Raw genomic sequence first — 21926 nt, 5'->3', positions numbered from 1 at the left:
TGATCCGCTGCTAACTGTTCCGTCTTCAGGGGTCCGAGGACTGATGCCCTCTCTGCCGCCAGCCTCCTCAACGGAGGTCGACGCTGGCTCGTCCAGGATGCCGGTGCGCCGCGCACCTGTACATTTACCACCTGCCGCCGACCCTACCAGGTCGGGCCCTTGTGACGGGCCCGCTGCACGGACACGCGCCAAGACGCGCCGGTTATTGTGTGCTTTCCACGCGCGTTCCGCTGCTGGTGGGCTCACTCACCTGCGTTTTTTTTCCTGTTGGGTGCATGGGGATGGGGAACCACGTTCGGTATATATGTTGCATTTTGGGGAAGTGGGTACGTATAGGGGACCGTCGGTTGTTGTTGTTGTAGTTGTTGTGTTGTTGTTGTTACACTTGTTCTTGTTATTGTTACGGTTACGAGGCACACGCGTGTTGACGGGGGTTAATCCTTATTCTTGGGGGTTGAGGAATTGTTGCAGCCGGGACGGCTGCGAGCTGTACAGGGGGGGGTGATGTAGGGGTTATTACGGGAGAAACGGCGGACGAGAAACACAGGGGTGTGTGCACTCACACACACGGGTGGTCGCACCGACGTCCGCATCCGTGATCCCCCACGCCCCCAGCCCTCTGAGGGGATCCCTATAAAAGGCGGGGAGCCAGAGAGCTCGGGGCAGTACGACACGAAGCTGACCAGTGAAGATTGAAGACTTGGAGATTAGGCCCTGGGACTCCCCTGTCTCGCTGCCCTTGTCAGGGCCGAGCTGGGTAAGCCAGCGGCGCGGCCCAAGAGCTCCCGGACCTCTGCCCTTGTCAGGGCAAGGCCGGCTTAGCTGGTGCCGAGATCTGTGCTTGCCAGGGCCAGATCAGTCAGCCTCCCGTAGCCCAGTAGAGGAGGACTGGGGAACAGGACAGAGGGCATAGTACTAGGGTGGGTTTCCCATAGTACGGGTGAAGGGGCCGTTACCCCTTCAACTATTGTGCCTGTCACTGAGTTAATAAACAGAGTGTGCCTCAACTCCGACCTCGTCTCCTCGAACTTACTACATCTGTACATGTGTCTTATATGGGGAGCGGCGGTGGAGCGGTGGCGCGCTGCGCTACGAACCTGGTGACCAGAGTTCGATTCCCGCTCACGGCCAACACCATTGACGATTATCTGAGCCGGTCATGGGCCTCCCCTAGGTCGACTCAGCCTCAAATGAGTACCTGGTGTGGTGTGCAAACATCGCCACTGGGGAGACAAAGGCGGCCGGGTGTGGTGCTGGCCACCGACCCCCTCATGTGCCGTGCCGGCCTGCATAGGTGCTTGCTAACAGCACTTGCCCCAACAGCCTGTTAAGGCTAAATATGTGTAGTGATATGGAATTGGTCACTACGAAGCATAGTGCTGGTTGATGGCACAGAAGGGGACCTGCAGTTGCAGCAGCCTGTCTGACAGTAGGTCACGTAATAAACCAGAGAGAGCGATGTAGGGGAAAGGTCACAGAAGGGGCCCATCGGGGAGCCCCGGGAACCCACCAGTAGGTTCTAGAAGGGAGGTGTTGCGGGGGCGGAGCGAGGCCACGCCGGGAGGATAAAAGGGGACCCCGAGCGAAGGCTCGGGGCTGTTGCCTGGAGTGAGGTCCCCTCGTCGTGCTGCTGGAGTCTTCGCCGCCATCTTCATCTGCTCGGTGCCGTCAGTCAGGCACCCTGCCAGCTGTCCTGACTGGGGGCTGTAGTTACTCTGTGTGGACCGTGAATAAATAGAGTGCCTCCTACTCTTAGTGTCTCTGTGTCAGTCACTACAAATGTGTAGTGACTTTGTTGGTGTCACTATGGTGCTTAGCGCCAGCTACTGTCGCAGGAGTGGAAACGCACGTCGGGAGTCCTCTCTGCCACCAGACCAGAGGTTGATATAGAAGCTGGCCATCGGGGGCATGGTTTTAGTGAGGGTTTAAGGAGAGCAAGTGAGGATGTGATACTCCGTCTGAACCAGAGTGGGCAGATGACCTAGACACGGTAGCAAGGGGGCCGAAGGGGGCTCGAGGGATACGTGACGTGGAGCCGAGAGCCTTGTAGCAAGATCCAGAAGGGGGCGTAGCCGAGGGCGGAGCGAGGCCACGCTCGGAGAGGATAAAGGGGAAGCCCTGAGAGCGATCGGGGCTCGTCTGTGGAATCAACCCTGGCTGCTACGTCTCTTCGGTCTTCGCTCAGCATTGTGGGTGAGGCAGCATGTAAGCTGGCTGACCCGTTCGTGTAGTTAACCCGCTGCTCACATAGTTAACCGTGCAGCTATCACCTAGCAGTAGAACCAGTGTACATTTGGGAGTTGTAATAAACGTTGCCTCCAAGTTCAAGTGTGTGTCTCCATGATCAGCACTACACGTAACCATACATGTGTGTGTGGATATAAGTGTGTTTCTGTGGGTGTGTACGTGTGTCCGACAACACAACCCCCGACATCCTCGGGGGTGCCGAACGGTAACGCTGTGATGAGCAGTGCCATGGGGGGAAGGCCAAGTCAATTGGCCATTCCCCTCATGGCGTTTGTAGCCACCACAGCGGCCAAAGGGGGCTCTGCATGGGTGCGAGGGGCTGGTGACCCCTCCACCTTCAACCTAACTACCACTAAACTACATGGAAAAAATCTAACTAAGCAAGTACCTGAGGCCCCGGTGGGACGGGCGTCTATGACATCTCCTGGCCAAATCCCACTTGGCGGAGCGAGGAGACTGAATCTTACCCTCGAGGTTCCTCCAGAAACAGAAAAAAGCCATTGTGAGTGGCCACGTGGAATGTTCGAATGCTCACTGCGGAGGAGAGGCTGCCACTCCTCTGTCGGGAGCTGGACCTGTACTGCTTGGATCTCTGCAGTTTTCAGGAGGTCCGGTGGACCGGCTCTGGCTCCTGCCACCATGAGGGGTGGACAGTCCTCTACTCGGGGCAAGAGACTGCCAAACAACAGGGAGTGTCTCTTCTGAACAAAAGAATGAAGGAGGCGTGGGAGCGTGGCGGTGAGGTGTGGGAAGCTGTAAGCCCCAGGCTACTTTGGGCTCACCTTCCCATCAACCGGAGGCAAGGAGTGGTGGTTTCTTATGCCCCCACCGAAGATGAACATCAGTGGAGGGATGCAGTCAAGGCCGATGAGCCAGATGCCTTCTATGACCTCCTGTCACAGGTGCTTTCTAAAGTAGCCCCTCGGGATAAAGTCATCCTGTTGGGTGACTTTAATGCCCGAGTTGGTCATGATGCTGGCACCTGGTCTGGAGTGATTGGAAGGCATGGGCCAGATCAGCTCAATAATAACGGCAGGAGGCTGCTAGATTTTTGTGCAGCCCATGGGCTTGTAATTACCAACACGCTGTTCCGGCATCGACACATCCACACAACATCATGGATGCACGCCGGATCCAAGCAAGAAAATCTGCCACACTATATAGTGATGGCAGAGCGGATGCGGGCCCATGTCCTTGACACCAGGACCTACCGCAGCTTTCACTCTGAGGTTCGGAGATCCGTGCAGCGTTGCAAGGATGTGCGATCGTCACGATTTGCTGAGGAGATGGAGTCTGCCTCAGTACCCCGCGATTCCAAATCACTCTTGAACTCCATCGAAAAAGTAACTTGCAGCACCACACCTATCACCATCATTATAGGAAAGAACGGTGATCCAATCTCCAACCCCCAGGAACAGGTTTGCAGATTTGCTGAGCATTTCTCTGATGTCTTGGGGAAGGTTAAATCCCTCAACCTGGAAAACGTCATGGGACAATGTGGGGATGACCCTGCTGAGGCCTCAAATATTGGAAGTAGTCACCCCCTGCGAGTGGCTGGCTGAGGTGCCATCTGTTGAGGAAGTACAGAAGGCAATCTGGAGTCTTAGACCAGGAAAAGCGTGGGGCAGAGATGACCGCTCAAGCAAAATGCTGAGGGAGGGTGGCGTTTGTGCACAGACTGCCCAAAATGACACCGTAATAACAGTCTTGACCATTGGGTGGGTTCCACAAGATTGGAAGGATGCCCTGGTGATCCCCCCTCTTTAAGAAGGGGGACCACACAGACTGTCACAACTACAGTGGCATCTCCCTCCTCATTGTGTCGGGAAAGGTCCTAGCAAGGATTATTCAACATCGCCTTGCCAGGCACGCTAAGTAGAGGCTTGACGAGACCCAATGCGGTTTCAGGCCAAGGCAGAGCTGCACAGATGCCATATTTTCTGTCCGTCTGCTACAGCAGAGGTGCAGCGAATTCCAACAGGACCTATATCTCTGCTTTATTGACCTGGTCAAGGCCTATGATACAATCAGTAGGCCTGGGCTCTGGGATTGTTCTTCGTGCTTTCTAAGTCCCCGACTCTCCGCTCACAATCATTAAGGACTTTCATGATGGTGGGCAGGCCCCTGGAAAAACTACGTGCACCACCAGGGCATCCTTCCCATCGACGCAGGGCAGGCAGCCCAATCGCGTCACCAGCTGGAAAGACAAAGGTAACTTGCAACAACGGGATCGCGGTCGCAACGCCTTGTCCGCGACCCCGCGGCGCCGTGTCTGCGACCCCGCGGCGCAGTCTCTGCAACCAGCCGCTTAAAAGCGTAAAAAAAAACTATTAAAATGTTTTATTTTACCGTTATGGAAAGAGTGGAGAAGTTTTCGTATTTGGGGCAGTGCGCTTATGACCAGCTCTAGTTTGGCAGTTGAGGTCTCACTCCGAATCGAGTCGAGCGGCATTATTGTAACGCTGATGTCGAAATTTCCTGACCCTGTCGCTCCATACAAAAGCTGTCTTCTCACCCACGGTCATGCCTTCCCTTTTCTATGCTTGCAAAACGTGAGGCCCTCTAAAGGAACGATCGAAGTATTGTTTATTTTACCACGTAAGGCCCCACTGAGCTGGGCAGCTCTTTGTTCAGAAGCGACTTGGCCATCGCAAAGAGATAGCCCTAAACAAAGTGAGCCTTATAGTGGCCAATTGCTCTAAGCACATAGTAATGTTGATTATAATTGTGGAGGGAAAAAGCGGAGGACCCGGAGAAAAATCCACACGACCACAACTCCAAATATACAGCAGGGGTCAGGGTCGCGATCAAACCCACGACCTCTTGTGTATCGGTTGAGGTAGTTAACATATCCCAGCCACTGTGTCACCAAAACGATGGCATTCACAGTTCCCCAGATCGTCCCCACATCCTCACGTGTCATTGTCGCTTGGCATCCATTCGTCGCTGTCCGACATCGACTCTTGATCGTCATCCTCGTCGTGGAGGATGATCGCTGCCTTCCTGTTTGGCCGCAGTCGCTCCATCAACGCCACCAGCAACGTCTGCTCAGGGAGACGCTTACAACACACGACAAACCACAATCATCATCACCACCACCATCCTCATTATCATCATCACCATCATCACTGCCAACATCCTCATGATCATAATTACCATCACCACCATTATTATGATTATCATCATCAGTGCTGGTAACACACGTGCCTCATAGAAAAAAGATCCTGGGTTCAACTCCAGACTTGGGTGCCTCTCTCTGGCGAGATGTTAACTACCTCGCCTGGTATACAGGAGGTGGTGGGCTCGATCCCGACTCTGATGATGCCTACTGTATATTTGGAGTCTGTGTCTGTCTCTCTCTCCCCGTGGTTGCGTGGTTTTTTTCTCCGGGTCCTTCAGTTATTCCCTCCACATTTAGAATCAACATCACGCGTTGAGAATATTTTGGTCGCTATAAATGTCCACGCGATGATGTTGATAGCCACTTCATTGAGCTATAACTTGTGATGGCCAGGTCACTTCTGAAAGAAGTGCTACACAGCTCAGCGAGGCCTGACACCTGACAAATAGAACAAAGTTTAGCACAATAACCCCACCAATAATAGATATCCATTGTAATGTATTCGAATACATACTCTTTGGTTCTTTCGGTAAAGTCACGTAGGTATAAAATAAAATAAATCACGACGTTTCGGGCGCAACACAAGCGTCCGTCATCAGATGGGAAAGCATGGCCTGCTGCTGAGGCAGCTGAGGCAGCAGACCGAAACGTCGTGATTTATTGTATTTTCTACCTACGTGACTTTACCGAAAGAACCAAAGAGTTTGGATTCCTGCAGTCACGAAAGCTTCAAATCAGGATTATTCGAATACATTCACCCCCACCATCCGGGTCTTGGCAACTGATTGGCTCACAATTGACGACATCACATTGACCACCCCCCCCCCCCCGTCTGTTTAAGACCGAAACAGGAGGAGGATTTCTCTGCAACTCCTGGCTGTGGCCTGATGATGCTACTGCTCGTTGTTATTGTTTTAATTACTGGCGAAAAGTCACGGTACTCGAATTGTAAATGTTGCTGTGGGCTTACTCTCCAACACACAACCGGTTTAGTGCTGAAATTTTAACGAATTTCCACCTTTTGTTTGACATGACAAACCCTTTCTGATTGGCTGTGTGGGGTTTAAAGGCACATCCATATTAACGCAATTTAACCGAACACAAAAAAACACCTCTATAATGGAAAAAAATGGTTAAGTTGGTATGTTTTCCCCTTGTTCTACGTGGGCTTTCTCCAGGTGCTCCCCTAGCTAAAATAAAAGCCACAACTCTCTAACAGCCATTGGCCAAACCACATCCCTAATGCTCAAAAGTTCCCTCCAAAACCCCACAATTGGGGTCACGCAGCCACAGTAGAAGCAGAGACGTCGCCCACCCCCCAGCACCACCACCCCCCAGCACCACCACCACCACCCCCCAGCACCACCACCACCACCACCTCCCAGCACCACCACCACCACCACCACCCCCCAGCACCACCACCACCCAGCACACCACCACCCAGCACACCACCACCCCCCAGCACCACCACCACCAGACCCCCCAGCACCACCACCACCAGACCCCCCAGCACCACCACCACCACCACCACCCAGCACCACCACCACCCCCCAGCACCACCACCACCACCACCACCCCCCAGCACCACCACCACCACCCCCCAGCACCAACACCACCACCACCCCCCAGCACCACCACCACCCCCCAGCACCACCACCACCACCCCCCAGCACCACCACTACCACCCCCACCACCACCACCACCACCACCACCCAGCACCACCATCACCCCCCAGCACCACCACCACCACCCCCCAGCACCACCACCACCACCCCCAGCACCACCACCACCACCCCCCAGCACCACCACCACCACCCCCCCCAGCACCACCACCACCACCCCCCAGCACCACCACCACCACCCCCCAGCACCACCACCACCACCCAGCACCACCACCACCAACCAGCACCACCACCACCACCCAGCACCACCACCACCACCACCACCACCCCCCAGCACCACCACCACCAGCACCCAGCACCACCACCACCACCCCCCAGCACCACCACCACCACCCCCCAGCACCACCACCACCACCCCCCAGTACCACCACCCCCCAGCACCACCACCACCACCCCCCAGCACCACCACCACCACCACCACCCCCCCCCAGCACCACCACCACCACCACCCCCCAGCACCACCACCACCATCCCCCAGCACCAACACCACCACCACCCCCCAGCACCACCACCACCCCCCAGCACCACCACCACCCCCCAGCACCACCACTACCACCCCCAGCATCACCATCACCACCACCACCCAGCACCACCATCACCCCCCAGCACCACCACCACCACCACCACCCCCCAGCACCACCACCACCACCACCACCCCCCAGCACCACCACCACCACCCCCAGCACCACCACCACCACCCCCAGCACCACCACCACCACCCCCCAGCACCACCACCACCACCACCACCCCCCAGCACCACCACCACCACCCCCCAGCACCACCACCACCACCCCCCAGCACCACCACCACCACCCCCCAGCACCACCACCACCACCCCCCAGCACCACCACCACCACCCACCACCACCACCCCCCAGCACCACCACCACCACCCACCACCACCACCCCCCAGCACCACCACCACCCAGCACCACCACCACCCCCCAGTACCACCACCCCCCAGCACCACCACCACCACCACCCCCCAGCACCACCACCACCACCCCCCAGCACCACCACCACCACCCAGCACCAGCACCACCCCCCAGCACAACCACCACCACCACCCCCCAGCACCACCACCACCACCCCCCAGCACCACCACCACCACCCCCCAGCACCACCACCACCCAGCACCACCACCACCACCCCCCAGCACCACCACCACAACCACCACCACCACCACCCCCCAGCACCACCACCACCACCACCCAGCACCATCACCACCACCCCCCAGCACCACCACCACCACCCAGCACCACCACCACCCAGCACCACCACCCCCCAGCACCACCACAACCACCACCCCCCAGCACCACCACCACCACCCCCCAGCACCACCACCACCCCCCAGCACCACCACCCCCCAGCACCACCACCCCCCAGCACCACCACCACCACCCCCCAGCACCACCACCACCACCACCCAGCACCACCACCACCACCACCCAGCACCACCACCCAGCACCACCACCACCACCACCACCCCCCAGCACCACCACCACCCCCCAGCACCACCACCACCCCCCAGCACCACCACGACCACCCAGCACCACCACCACCACCACCCAGCACCACCACCACCACCACCCCCCAGCACCACCACCCCCCAGCACCACCACCACCATCCCCCAGCACCACCACCACCACAACCACCACCCAGCACCACCACCACCACCCCCCAGCACCACCACCACCACCCCCCAGCACCACCACCACCACCCCCCAGCACCACCACCACCCCTACCCAGCACCACCACCACCACCCCTACCCAGCACCACCACCACCACCCCCCAGCACCACCACCACCACCCAGCACCACCACCACCACCCCCCAGCACCACCACCACCACCCCCCAGCACCACCACCACCACCCCCCAGCACCACCACCCAGCACCACCACCCCCCAGCACCACCACCACCCCCCAGCACCACCACTACCACCCCCAGCATCACCATCACCACCACCACCCAGCACCACCATCACCCCCCAGCACCACCACCACCACCACCACCCCCCAGCACCACCACCACCACCACCACCCCCCAGCACCACCACCACCACCACCCCCAGCACCACCACCACCACCCCCAGCACCACCACCACCACCCCCCAGCACCACCACCACCACCACCACCCCCCAGCACCACCACCACCACCCCCCAGCACCACCACCACCACCCCCCAGCACCACCACCACCACCCCCCAGCACCACCACCACCACCCCCCAGCACCACCACCACCACCCACCACCACCACCCCCCAGCACCACCACCACCACCCACCACCACCACCCCCCAGCACCACCACCACCACCACCCAGCACCACCACCACCCCCCAGTACCACCACCCCCCAGCACCACCACCACCACCACCCCCCAGCACCACCACCACCACCCCCCAGCACCACCACCACCACCCAGCACCAGCACCACCCCCCAGCACAACCACCACCACCACCCCCCAGCACCACCACCACCACCCCCCAGCACCACCACCACCACCCCCCAGCACCACCACCACCCAGCACCACCACCACCACCCCCCAGCACCACCACCACAACCACCACCACCACCACCCCCCAGCACCACCACCACCACCACCCAGCACCATCACCACCACCCCCCAGCACCACCACCACCACCACCCAGCACCACCACCCCCCAGCACCACCACAACCACCACCCCCCAGCACCACCACCACCACCCCCCAGCACCACCACCACCCCCCAGCACCACCACCCCCCAGCACCACCACCCCCCAGCACCACCACCACCACCCCCCAGCACCACCACCACCACCACCCAGCACCACCACCACCACCCAGCACCACCACCCAGCACCACCACCACCACCACCACCCCCCAGCACCACCACCACCCCCCAGCACCACCACCACCACCACCCCCCAGCACCACCACCACCCCCCAGCACCACCACGACCACCCAGCACCACCACCACCACCACCCAGCACCACCACCACCACCACCCCCCAGCACCACCACCCCCCAGCACCACCACCACCATCCCCCAGCACCACCACCACCACAACCACCACCCAGCACCACCACCACCACCCCCCAGCACCACCACCACCACCCCCCAGCACCACCACCACCCCTACCCAGCACCACCACCACCACCCCTACCCAGCACCACCACCACCACCCCCCAGCACCACCACCACCACCCAGCACCACCACCACCACCCCCCAGCACCACCACCACCACCCCCCAGCACCACCACCACCACCCCCCAGCACCACCACCCAGCACCACCACCCCCCAGCACCACCACCACCACCCCCCAGCACCACCACCACCACTACCCAGCACCACCACCACCACCACCACCCAGCACCACCACCACCCCCCAGCACCACCACCACCACCACCACCCCCCAGCACCACCACCACCACCCCCCAGCACCAACACCACCACCACCCCCCAGCACCACCACCACCCCCCAGCACCACCACCACCACCCCCCAGCACCACCACTACCACCCCCACCACCACCACCACCACCCAGCACCACCATCACCCCCCAGCACCACCACCACCACCCCCCAGCACCACCACCACCACCCCCAGCACCACCACCACCACCCCCCAGCACCACCACCACCACCCCCCCCAGCACCACCACCACCACCCCCCAGCACCACCACCACCACCCCCCAGCACCACCACCACCACCCAGCACCACCACCACCAACCAGCACCACCACCACCACCCAGCACCACCACCACCACCACCACCACCCCCCAGCACCACCACCACCAGCACCCAGCACCACCACCACCACCCCCCAGCACCACCACCACCACCCCCCAGCACCACCACCACCACCCCCCAGTACCACCACCCCCCAGCACCACCACCACCACCCCCCAGCACCACCACCACCACCACCCCCCAGCACCACCACCACCATCCCCCAGCACCAACACCACCACCACCCCCCAGCACCACCACCACCCCCCAGCACCACCACCACCCCCCAGCACCACCACTACCACCCCCAGCATCACCATCACCACCACCACCCAGCACCACCATCACCCCCCAGCACCACCACCACCACCACCACCCCCCAGCACCACCACCACCACCACCACCCCCCAGCACCACCACCACCACCCCCAGCACCACCACCACCACCCCCAGCACCACCACCACCACCCCCCAGCACCACCACCACCACCACCACCACCCCCCAGCACCACCACCACCACCCCCCAGCACCACCACCACCACCCCCCAGCACCACCACCACCACCCCCCAGCACCACCACCACCACCCCCCAGCACCACCACCACCACCCACCACCACCACCCCCCAGCACCACCACCACCACCCACCACCACCACCCCCCAGCACCACCACCACCACCACCCAGCACCACCACCACCCCCCAGTACCACCACCCCCCAGCACCACCACCACCACCACCCCCCAGCACCACCACCACCACCCCCCAGCACCACCACCACCACCCAGCACCAGCACCACCCCCCAGCACAACCACCACCACCACCCCCCAGCACCACCACCACCACCCCCCAGCACCACCACCACCACCCCCCAGCACCACCACCACCCAGCACCACCACCACCACCCCCCAGCACCACCACCACAACCACCACCACCACCACCCCCCAGCACCACCACCACCACCACCCAGCACCATCACCACCACCCCCCAGCACCACCACCACCCAGCACCACCACCACCCAGCACCACCACCCCCCAGCACCACCACAACCACCACCCCCCAGCACCACCACCACCACCCCCCAGCACCACCACCACCCCCCAGCACCACCACCCCCCAGCACCACCACCCCCCAGCACCACCACCACCACCCCCCAGCACCACCACCACCACCACCCAGCACCACCACCACCACCCAGCACCACCACCCAGCACCACCACCACCACCACCACCCCCCAGCACCACCACCACCCCCCAGCACCACCACCACCACCACCCCCCAGCACCACCACCACCCCCCAGCACCACCACGACCACCCAGCACCACCACCACCACCACCCAGCACCACCACCACCACCCCCCAGCACCACCACCCCCCAGCACCACCACCACCATCCCCCAGCACCACCACCACCACAACCACCACCCAGCACCACCACCACCACCCCCCAGCACCACCACCACCACCCCCCAGCACCACCACCACCCCTACCCAGCACCACCACCACCACCCCTACCCAGCACCACCACCACCACCCCCCAGCACCACCACCACCACCCAGCACCACCACCACCACCCCCCAGCACCACCACCACCACCCCCCAGCACCACCACCACCACCCCCCAGCACCACCACCCAGCACCACCACCCCCCAGCACCACCACCACCACCCCCCAGCACCACCACCACCACTACCCAGCACCACCACCACCACCCCCCAGCACCACCACCCCCCAGCACCACCACCACCACCACCCCCCAGCACCACCACCACCACCACCCCCCAGCACCACCACCACCACCACCCCCCAGCACCACCACCACCACCACCCCCCAGCACCACCACCACCACCCCCCAGCACCACCACCCAGCACCACCACCCCCCAGCACCACCACCCAGCACCACCACCACCACCCAGCACCACCACCACCCAGCACCACCACCCCCCAGCACCACCACCACCACCCAGCACCACCACCACCACCCAGCACCACCACCACCCCCCAGCACCACCACCACAACCACCACCCAGCACCACCACCACCCCCCAGCACCACCACCACCACCTCCCAGCGCCACCACCACCCCCCAGCACCACCACCACCACTATCCCCAGTACCACCACCACCGCCCCCCAGCACCACCACCACCACCCCCCAGCACCACCACCACCACCCCCCAGCACCACCACCACCCCCCAGCACCACCACCACAACCACCACCCAGCACCACCACCACCCCCCAGCACCACCACCACCACCTCCCAGCACCACCACCCCCCAGCACCACCACCACCACCACTATCCCCAGTACCACCACCACCACCCCCCAGCACCACCACCGCCAGCACCACCACCACCACCATCCCCCAGCACCACCACCATCCCCCAGCACCACCACCACCCCCCAGCAGCACCCCCCCCCCCCCAGCACCACCACCACCACCGCGAGGCCATCATTGTGTAGTAATTACTCAGGAGGCTTGACGACGGGATCGGAGGCACACTTATTTATTAACACAACTTGTATACAGTTAGCGAGTATACACAGGACCTAAGGGGTAACGTCCCCTTACTCGGCTAACAGGGAAACACAACATCTAAGCCCCGCTAACCTAAGCCCAAGTCCTCCACTAGGGAGCTAGGGGAGGCTACCTGTCCCAGCCCTGGTCAAGCTGGGATCCGACCCCCTGAGTTCCCAGACCTGCTCGTCAGTCTGGGCTCTCGGGGCCACGCCACCGGCTTGCCCTGGTCGGCCCTGATAAGGACAGCGAGCCAGGGGAGCTCCGGGGCCTATTCTAGCTTGTCTTCCGTCTTCGCTGGTTAAAGCTGATACCTCGACCTCGAGCCCTCCGGCTCACCCCCTCTTATAGTCCGCGGCCCCCCCGGGAGGGGCCCGTGGGGGATGCAGGTGCGGACGTCGGTGTGGCCACCTCCTATGTGTACGGCCCTAACCACGCCCCTTGTGTTTGTTTGCCATCCGCTCCCATACACAATTACACCTCTACATCACCCCCCCCTGTACAGCTCGCAGCCGTCCCCGGCTGCAACAAAATCAGAATAAAGGTGCATGCCTCCCCTAAACCGTGTGTGCCTCGCGTAAATTTAACAAGAACAATAACAGTCATAACAACAACAACAGGAAACAGGTAGAAGAAGAAAGAGAAAAAAATAACCCGGCGCACCCTCCCGAATAAATACCCCATTCCGCAAACCCAACATATATACACGCGCTCCGGATGCCCCTCCCCCACTGTCCGCAAGGGCCCCCCAACGGCCGACCTCACAATAGTCTGCGCGTTTTGGCGCGCGTTCTCGCGGCGGGCCCGTCACAAGGGCTCGACCCGGCACGCTCAGTGGTGGTTGGTGACGGTCCGGGTGCAAGAGAGTCTGGCGTCGCTGCCGAGTGACCCCCGACCCCTCCGGGAGGGGTTGGCGGGCGTGGACCCGTCACTCCTGTTGCACCTGGAGATGGAACAGTTGATGTCATGTTAGGCGAGAGCAGCGACGTCGGGGAGTCGGCGGACCCCTCACACGTTTGGCCATGCGTGTGTGTGTGTGAACCACGGGCCGGCGCAATGAACGGTTTCAACCTTGAGGGGTGCACGTACCACCGACGCCTCCCCCATTTGACGCGAACACATTGCGGCCGTAAGACCTGTACGACCTCCACTGGCCCCCGCCACGGCCGTACCAACTTTGACGAGGTTGCCAGTGGCACCTGGGGACAGTGCAACCATGCCCTGTCCCCTGGTTTCCATTTGAACACATGTACCCGCCCCAGCCGAAGCCTCTCGTTCGCCTTCTGGCGGAGTTCAGAATTTTGCACGGCCGCTTCCCGCGCCTCAGACAATTTGCTGATGTTAAATTTAACGTGTTCGGACAAGGTAGACTTCGCCTGAGGCGCCGAGAGCTTCAGCTGGGTCGTCACAGGGGGGTTAGCCTCGCGGCCATACATTAAAAAGAAAGGGGAAAATCCGGTGGCCGCATGGGGAGCCATCCTGTAGGCCTGCAACACACCGGCTATGCGAAGGTCCCAATCTGTCTGGGATTCGGACACCTGTTGGGACAGCATAGACGTGATGGTCCGATGCAGCCGTTCCACCATCCCGTCAGTTTGAGGGTGATACGGGGAGGTCCGAATTTTCTCCGTACCCAAGAGGTGTTTTCCCTAAAAATTCTTACCCTGGTCAGTAAGCAGCCGTTCCGGAGCACCTTTGTCGAGGACATAGCCCTGGACAAAGGCCTCCGCGATGGCTGCTGCCGACTGGTTGGCCAGGGGCCAGGCCATAGGCCATCTCGTGAAGTATTCGACCCGTCAATAAATACCTATTCCCCCTGGGTGTAGCGGGAAATGGCCCGAGTATGTCTAGCGCAACGAGCTCGTTAACCCGGGAAACCTTTATGGACTGCAGCGGAGGGTTGGACCCCCTAGCTGGTGGCTTTCGCTGCGCGCATTGCGTGCACGACCCCAGGAGATCCCCCACGTCCTTTGCCATGCCCGGCCAGAAGAAATCGAGCTGGAGCGTGGCAAAGGTCTTGTGAACCCCCAAGTGCAGAAGCCGCTCATGAACAGCCCATACCACCTTACCCCTCAATGCTGCAGGCACCACGAGCTGCTGGCGGCGGGTTTTTCCGTCCCAGTGCATTAAAAGACCCTGGAACAACCCCCACGAGTCAATGTTCGCCACCCCCTGCCCAACCCCCCCTGCGCGACGGCGCAGAGCGAGGAGGGAGGTGTCCTCCATTTGGAGGCGTCCCCATTCCGCGACCGACAACCCCAGCAACGAATCCCTCCCTTCTTGCTCGATAGGACCCGAAGCCGAAGGCGCATCGGCGGCGGCCACGAGGACCGAATCGGTGGTGACGTTCGGGGGCCTACAACGCCCCGAACCCAGGAGGCAAGCGCACTCCGAAGTGGGTGGCAACCGTGACAGGGCGTCAGCGTTCGTGTGGCGGACGCCCTTACGATATGTGGTGACAAAGTCGTAGTCCTGGAGAATCTCCAACCATCGAGACAACTGGCCCGATGGTTGTTGAACCCGCAGAGCGTACTGTAGGGCCGCATGATCTGTACGGACGGTGAAACGCCGACCGTACAGATATGGGCGGTACTGCTGAATGAAATAAACAATTGCCAATAATTCCCGACGGGTAACGCAGTACCGTTGTTCCGCTGGAGACAGTACCCGACTACCGTAAGCCACCACATGCTCTACGCCCCCAATGAGTTGGGACAGCACGCCCCCGATGCCCGTGTTACTTGCATCTGTATCGAGCAAGAAGGGTTGTGAGAAGTCGGGGTAATTCAACGGCGGAGCCCCCACCAGGGCATTCCGGAGGGCGTGAAAAGCAGCCTCCTCCTCCAGCCCCCAATGAAACCTGACTCCCTTGGACGTCAAGGCATGCAATGGTTTCGCGATCGTAGCGAAGTCAGCCACAAACCGTCGATAGTACGACGCGAACCCAATGAAACTCCTGACCTCTCCCACCGAGGTGGGAGTCGGCCAGGAGCTGACGCATTCCGTTTTGGCGGGATCAGTGGATATCCCCGAGCGCCCAACAATGTGACCCAAATACCGCACCGATTCGCGGAGCAAATGGCACTTCTGCGGTTTAAATTTTAAATTGGCAGCCCGCATTTTGAGAAAAACAGCACGCAGCCTCTGGAGGTGTTCCTCGAAGGATTTGCTAAAGACGATGACATCGTCCAAGTAAATTAAACACGAATCCCATTGCAAGCCTGCCAAGACCAGTTCCATTAACCGCTGAAAAGTTGCCGGCGCAGAATGTAAGCCCATCGGCAAGCGGTTAAATTGGAAGAGACCTTGCGGTGTCCGAAAAGCAGTTTTAGGTTTTGATTCGTCATCCAGAGGAAGCTGCCAGAATCCAGATAGTAAATCGAGGGTGGAAAAGAATCGCGCCCCCGCCAAGGCATCGAGCGACTCATCCATTCGAGGAAGCGGGTACGCATCTGCCACAGAAATTTTGTTCAATCGCCGAAAGTCGACACAAAACCGCAGTGAGCCGTCGTGTTTTTTCACCAAAACGATCGGTGCGCCCCACGGGCTGTTGGAAGGGGAAATGATATCGGCGGCTAGCATGTCATCAACAGCCGATTTGACATGATCCTTTTCGGCGGGACTGAGCCGAAAGGGATTTTGGCGGATTGGCGCGCTGTCACCCGTGTCAATATGGTGTCGCAGCAATTTAGTACAACCAATATCAAATTTGTGTTTACTAAAAACGTCGGCAAATTCTTTCAGGAGAACTCGCAGCTGCGCACGCTGCGTGTCGGACAGATCCACAGATCCCGCGCAAAGTGCATCCACCCATCCGTCATCACAGTCCGAATGCGGTCGCGACGGAGGATCGGTGGTTACCTGACCCACGAGTGGTTCCTCATAGGGCGCCGGCGTTGCGTGTGCAAGCACGGTCCCTTGAGGAACCACGGCCGTTCGCGATCCTACATTAAGGACAGCAATGAAGGGGTCCCCATCCCCTTTCACCATGGTCTGAGCCGCTAGCAAATCGGGTCCATTGACCCCGGCTCGAGATGGTCCCAACAAGACCCCCCGATCCGCAACCCCTTCAGCAAACGGCCGACGCAACCTAAGAGGGACGAGCATCTGAGCCCCCGGGGGTACGCGCACAGTTTTTGTCACGAGCGCCTGCACGGTGGCAAACGCCCGACGCTCCGTGGTGGGGGAAGACAAAAATGTAACACGTCGGCCCGATGGGAGCTCGATGCACCCCTGGTCAATCAAGATACGGATGGGCATTTTGGCCAAGAAATCCGTCCCCAACAGGCACGGAACCGCGAGTGAGGAGGAAACCAAAACAGGCCCGGATAATTTAATGTCTCCAATGCAAATTTTGGCGCGGATTTGCCCAATAATGCCCAGCGAGCCCCCGTTAGCAGCATAGCATGGCACGTCAACAGGGAGCAAGGGACGACTTTGAACGGGAAGGATGTTATAAATCAAATCAGATATAATGGTCGCCGATGCCCCTGTGTCAATTAAAATCCGCACCTCTACCCCATCAATATGACCGACCACAACCGATGATCCCGCCGACGCAGCAACGACACGATGGGCGAGCTCCGACCACTGACCCGGTTGGAGCGCTCGCCGCATTTCAGAACAATCGCGCGCGATGGGCGGCGATTTTCGAACCCTGTTCAGTTGAGCGCGTGAGTGTGTGTCGGATGTGTGCATGGGCCAAACGTGTGAGGTGCCACGACTCGCCGTATTTCTCTGCTGGAGCTTGGGTGGAGACGGCGTGGCGTCCTGACGAGGTGTCGCTCCGCGCTGACGGGGAGCCCGGCATCCTGACGCAACGTGGCCTTGCAGGCCACAGTTGTAGCAGCGTGTGAGCGCCCCAGATGGCCTGGGCTGCTCCTGGCGGCTCGGTCCATTCCGAGCCTGCGGTGCCGCCGATCTCCATTCCCCCCGCCGCTCCACCCCGCAGACCTCCTCTGATGGGAGGGCGGTGGCCGCCATGGCATGGCCGGCCACCCCCTTGGCAGCCTTGCGACGCAGGGACCGCAAGCCCCCGTGGATGTGGCGCGCGACCAGCAGGGACGACATCTCTCCGTCGTCTTGAGCCAAGACGGCGATGTCCAGCTCATCGGCGAGTAGCAGCAGCTTTTCAGCCACCATGGCGTCCACTCCATCCTCGTCCATCCGCGGGAAAGCTGCCTTTGCCAGGGCCAGGAGAGCCGTTCGGAAGGCCAGGGGCGATTCGTTGGCGCCCCGATGCCGATCGTGGAACAGCTGCCTGCAGTCCGAAGGCGGCCCATAGACGGCTGACAGCAGCTGCAGCGCCAGGTGCAGCGTGGCGCGCTTTTCCTTAGGCGCCGAGGTGAGGGTAGCCAGGGCGTCGTCGTCCAGCATCGCCGGCAGCGCGCATAGTGCCTCGGCGTCCGTCCAGTTCGCCATCTCTTGATGAGCGATGAACCACCTTTTGAAGCCGCCCCAATCTCCATCCGCTCCCACGAACTCCTTGAGAGGCGGCAGTCGCTGTTGTAAGGCGACGTCCGTGGCTGCGGATCTCGCTCCCTCGTTCCCAGCCGACGTTACAGTGTGGGCGGGCTGTGAGCATGGCATCGCCGGTCGCTCCGTTGTTGACGCGCTGGCCGGCGTTGATGATGTCACGGCTCGTGCTTGGCCCTCAGCAGTCACCTGACGCAGGCCGGCCCCGCCCTCTGCTCGCACTGTAGTGATGGCGGGAAATTTAACCGCGAGCCGCGTCGGGGTGGCGGGAAATGCCGGCGTGCGTCGGCTGCTGCCGTCTTCCCGCGCAGCCCCTCCAGCTCCCAGCCGCGTGATCTCCTCCAACACGGCGGCCGCGGCGTAGAGCAGCTCCGCCAGGCGGGAGTGAGCCAGCCGAAGTCCCTCGGCCGACGCATCCCCCCCCTCCTGTCGTAGCGGCGCGGGTGTACTCGGCCCCGGCTGCTCCGATCCGACCTCGGCCATCTCTGGTGGTGATTCGGCCGCGGTGTCCTCCCTCTCCGACTCCCTGGTACGTGTCGTCCCTCGTGTGTCCATCTTTGGACGTTTTACTTCTGACACCAGATGTAGTAATTACTCAGGAGGCTTGACGACGGGATCGGAGGCACACTTATTTATTAACACAACTTGTATACAGTTAGCGAGTATACACAGGACCTAAGGGGTAACGTCCCCTTACTCGGCTAACAGGGAGACACAACATCTAAGCCCCGCTAACCTAAGCCCAAGTCCTCCACTAGGGAGCTAGGGGAGGCTACCTGTCCCAGCCCTGGTCAAGCTGGGATCCGACCCCCTGAGTTCCCAGACCTGCTTGTCAGTCTGGGCTCTCGGGGCCACGCCACCGGCTTGCCCTGGTCGGCCCCTGATAAGGACAGCGAGCCAGGGGAGCTCCGGGGCCTATTCTAGCTGGTCTTCCGTCTTCGCTGGTTAAAGCTGATACCTCGACCTCGAGCCCTCCGGCTCACCCCCTCTTATAGTCCGCGGCCCCCCCGGGAGGGGCCCGTGGGGGATGCAGGTGCGGACGTCGGTGTGGCCACCTCCTATGTGTACGGCCCTAACCACGCCCCTTGTGTTTGTTTGCCATCCGCTCCCATACACAATTACACCTCTACAATTGCATTCTCAGCAACCACGTGTACACAGCAGCACACAGCAGCCACGTATACACAGCAGTACACAGTAGCTACGTGCACACAGCAGCACACAGCAGTACACATCTGCATACAGCAGCACATAGTAGCACACAGCAGTACACACACAGCAGTAGTCACGTATACACAGCAGTACACAGCAGTACACAGTAACACACGGCAGTACACACGGCAGTACACAGTAACACACGGCAGTACACAGTAACACACACGGCAGTACACACACAGCAGTAGCCACGTGTACACATCAGTACACGGCAGTACACACGCAGCAGTACACAGTAACACGCAGCAGTACAAAGTAACACGCAGCAGTACACAGCAACACGCAGCAGTACACAGCAACACGCAGCAGTACAAAGTAACACGCAGCAGTACACAGCAACACGCAGCAGTACACAGCAACACGCAGCAGTACAAAGTAACACGCAGCAGTACACAGCAACACGCAGCAGTACACAGCAACACGCAGCAGTACAAAGTAACACGCAGCAGTACACAGCAACACGCAGCAGTACACAGTAACACGCAGCAGTACAAAGTAACACGCAGCAGTACACAGCAACACGCAGCAGTACACAGCAACACGCAGCAGTAGTCACGCAGGAGACATTCACTGCTGGGCGATCTTCCTGCCGATGGACACCGCAGGGAAGTGAACCTAGGGAGGCCTTCATCCAGCAGTGGATAAACCATAGCCGATGATGGATGATGATGATCACAACAATAACAACAATAACAACAATAACAACAATAACATCGGCAACAGTAAACCTTGACGCGGGTTCTAGGAGGCGTTGCGGCCTAGAGGCTCGGCCGGGGCGAGGCGCGTCCCGGCCCCGCAGAGGAAGGTCCCCGTCACCCTCTCCCCCACCCCCCACTAGGGTCCCCTCTCCCCCCCCCCCCCTCGGGGTCCCCTCTCTCCCCCCCCCCCTCGGGGTCCCCTCTCTCCCCCCCCCCCTCGGGGTCCCCTCTCTCCCCCCCCCCCTCGGGGTCCCCTCTCTCCCCCCCCCCCCTCGGGGTCCCCTCTCTCCGCCCCCCTCGGGGTCCCCTCTCCCCCCCCCCCTCGGGGTCCCCTCTCCCCCCCCCCCCTCGGGGTCCCCTCTCCCCCCCCCCCCTCGGGGTCCCCTCTCCCCCCCCCTCGGGGTCCCCTCTCCCCCCCCCTCGGGGTCCCCTCTCCCCCCCCCTCGGGGTCCCCTCTCCCCCCCCCTCGGGGTCCCCTCTTCACCTGCACCCCGCGAGGAGTCCGGTCGCCGCGTCTCGAGCTCCGTTCAAATTCCCACGCTGACAATCCCCTAGCGCGGATAAGCGCAGGGCAATTGCAATTCCCAACGTTGATGGAGCGCACTGGCTGTTCGCCCGCCTACCCGCCCACTCGCCCACGCACCCGCCCACCGATTCACGCACTCACCCACCCACCCACTCACTCTCCCACCCACTCACTCACTTAACCACTCACCCACCGACCTATTCATTCACTCACCGACTCACCCACTCGCCCACCCACCCACTCATCCACACACCCACCCATTCACTCACTTACCCACTCATTCATCCATCCACTCGCCCACACACCCACCTATTCACTCACTCACCCACTCACTCACTCACTTAACCACTCACCCACCGACCTATTCATTCACTCACCGACTCACCCACTCGCCCACCCACTCATCCACGCACCCACCCACTCACTCACGTATCCACTCATCCACCCACTCACCCACCCACTCGCCCACGCACCCACCCACTCACTCACTTACCCACTCATCCACCCACTCACTCACCCAATCACCCACCCACTCACTTAACCGCTCACTCACCGAACTATTCATTTACCCACCGAACACCCACTCACCCACCCACTCACTCACCCACTCACTTACCCACTCACTCACTTAACCACTCATCCACCGACCTATTAATTCACTCACCGACTCACCCACTCGCCCGCCCACCCACCCACTCATTCACG

At 60.9% G+C, this 21926-nt stretch overlaps 1 protein-coding gene across 3 annotated transcripts in view; it reads right to left on the bottom strand.

Moving 5' to 3' along the window:
• The window catches only part of SRBD1 (S1 RNA binding domain 1), a 75980-nt gene extending 54711 nt beyond the window's left edge, over positions 1–21269 (bottom strand). For 2 of the 3 annotated variants that reach the window (XM_078879026.1, XM_078879028.1), the window contains exons 1-2: positions 21180–21269; positions 5164–5306 (exon numbers count right to left, since the gene is read on the bottom strand). In XM_078879026.1, coding sequence (XP_078735152.1) covers positions 5164–5273 — 110 coding nt within the window. In that variant the 5' untranslated portion in view covers positions 5274–5306; positions 21180–21269. Of the gene's footprint in view, positions 1–5163; positions 5307–20725; positions 20819–21179 lie in introns of those variants that run through there. The other variant, XM_078879027.1, reaches the window with a different exon arrangement.
• Positions 21270–21926: the final 657 nt, after the last annotated feature.

Source organism: Lampetra fluviatilis, chromosome 52, assembly GCF_964198595.1.
Source record: "Lampetra fluviatilis chromosome 52, kcLamFluv1.1, whole genome shotgun sequence".
Lineage (NCBI taxonomy): Eukaryota > Metazoa > Chordata > Hyperoartia > Petromyzontiformes > Petromyzontidae > Lampetra > Lampetra fluviatilis.
The sequence above is the reverse complement of the archived record's forward strand: the minus strand, read 5'-3'. Positions and strand labels throughout refer to the sequence as shown.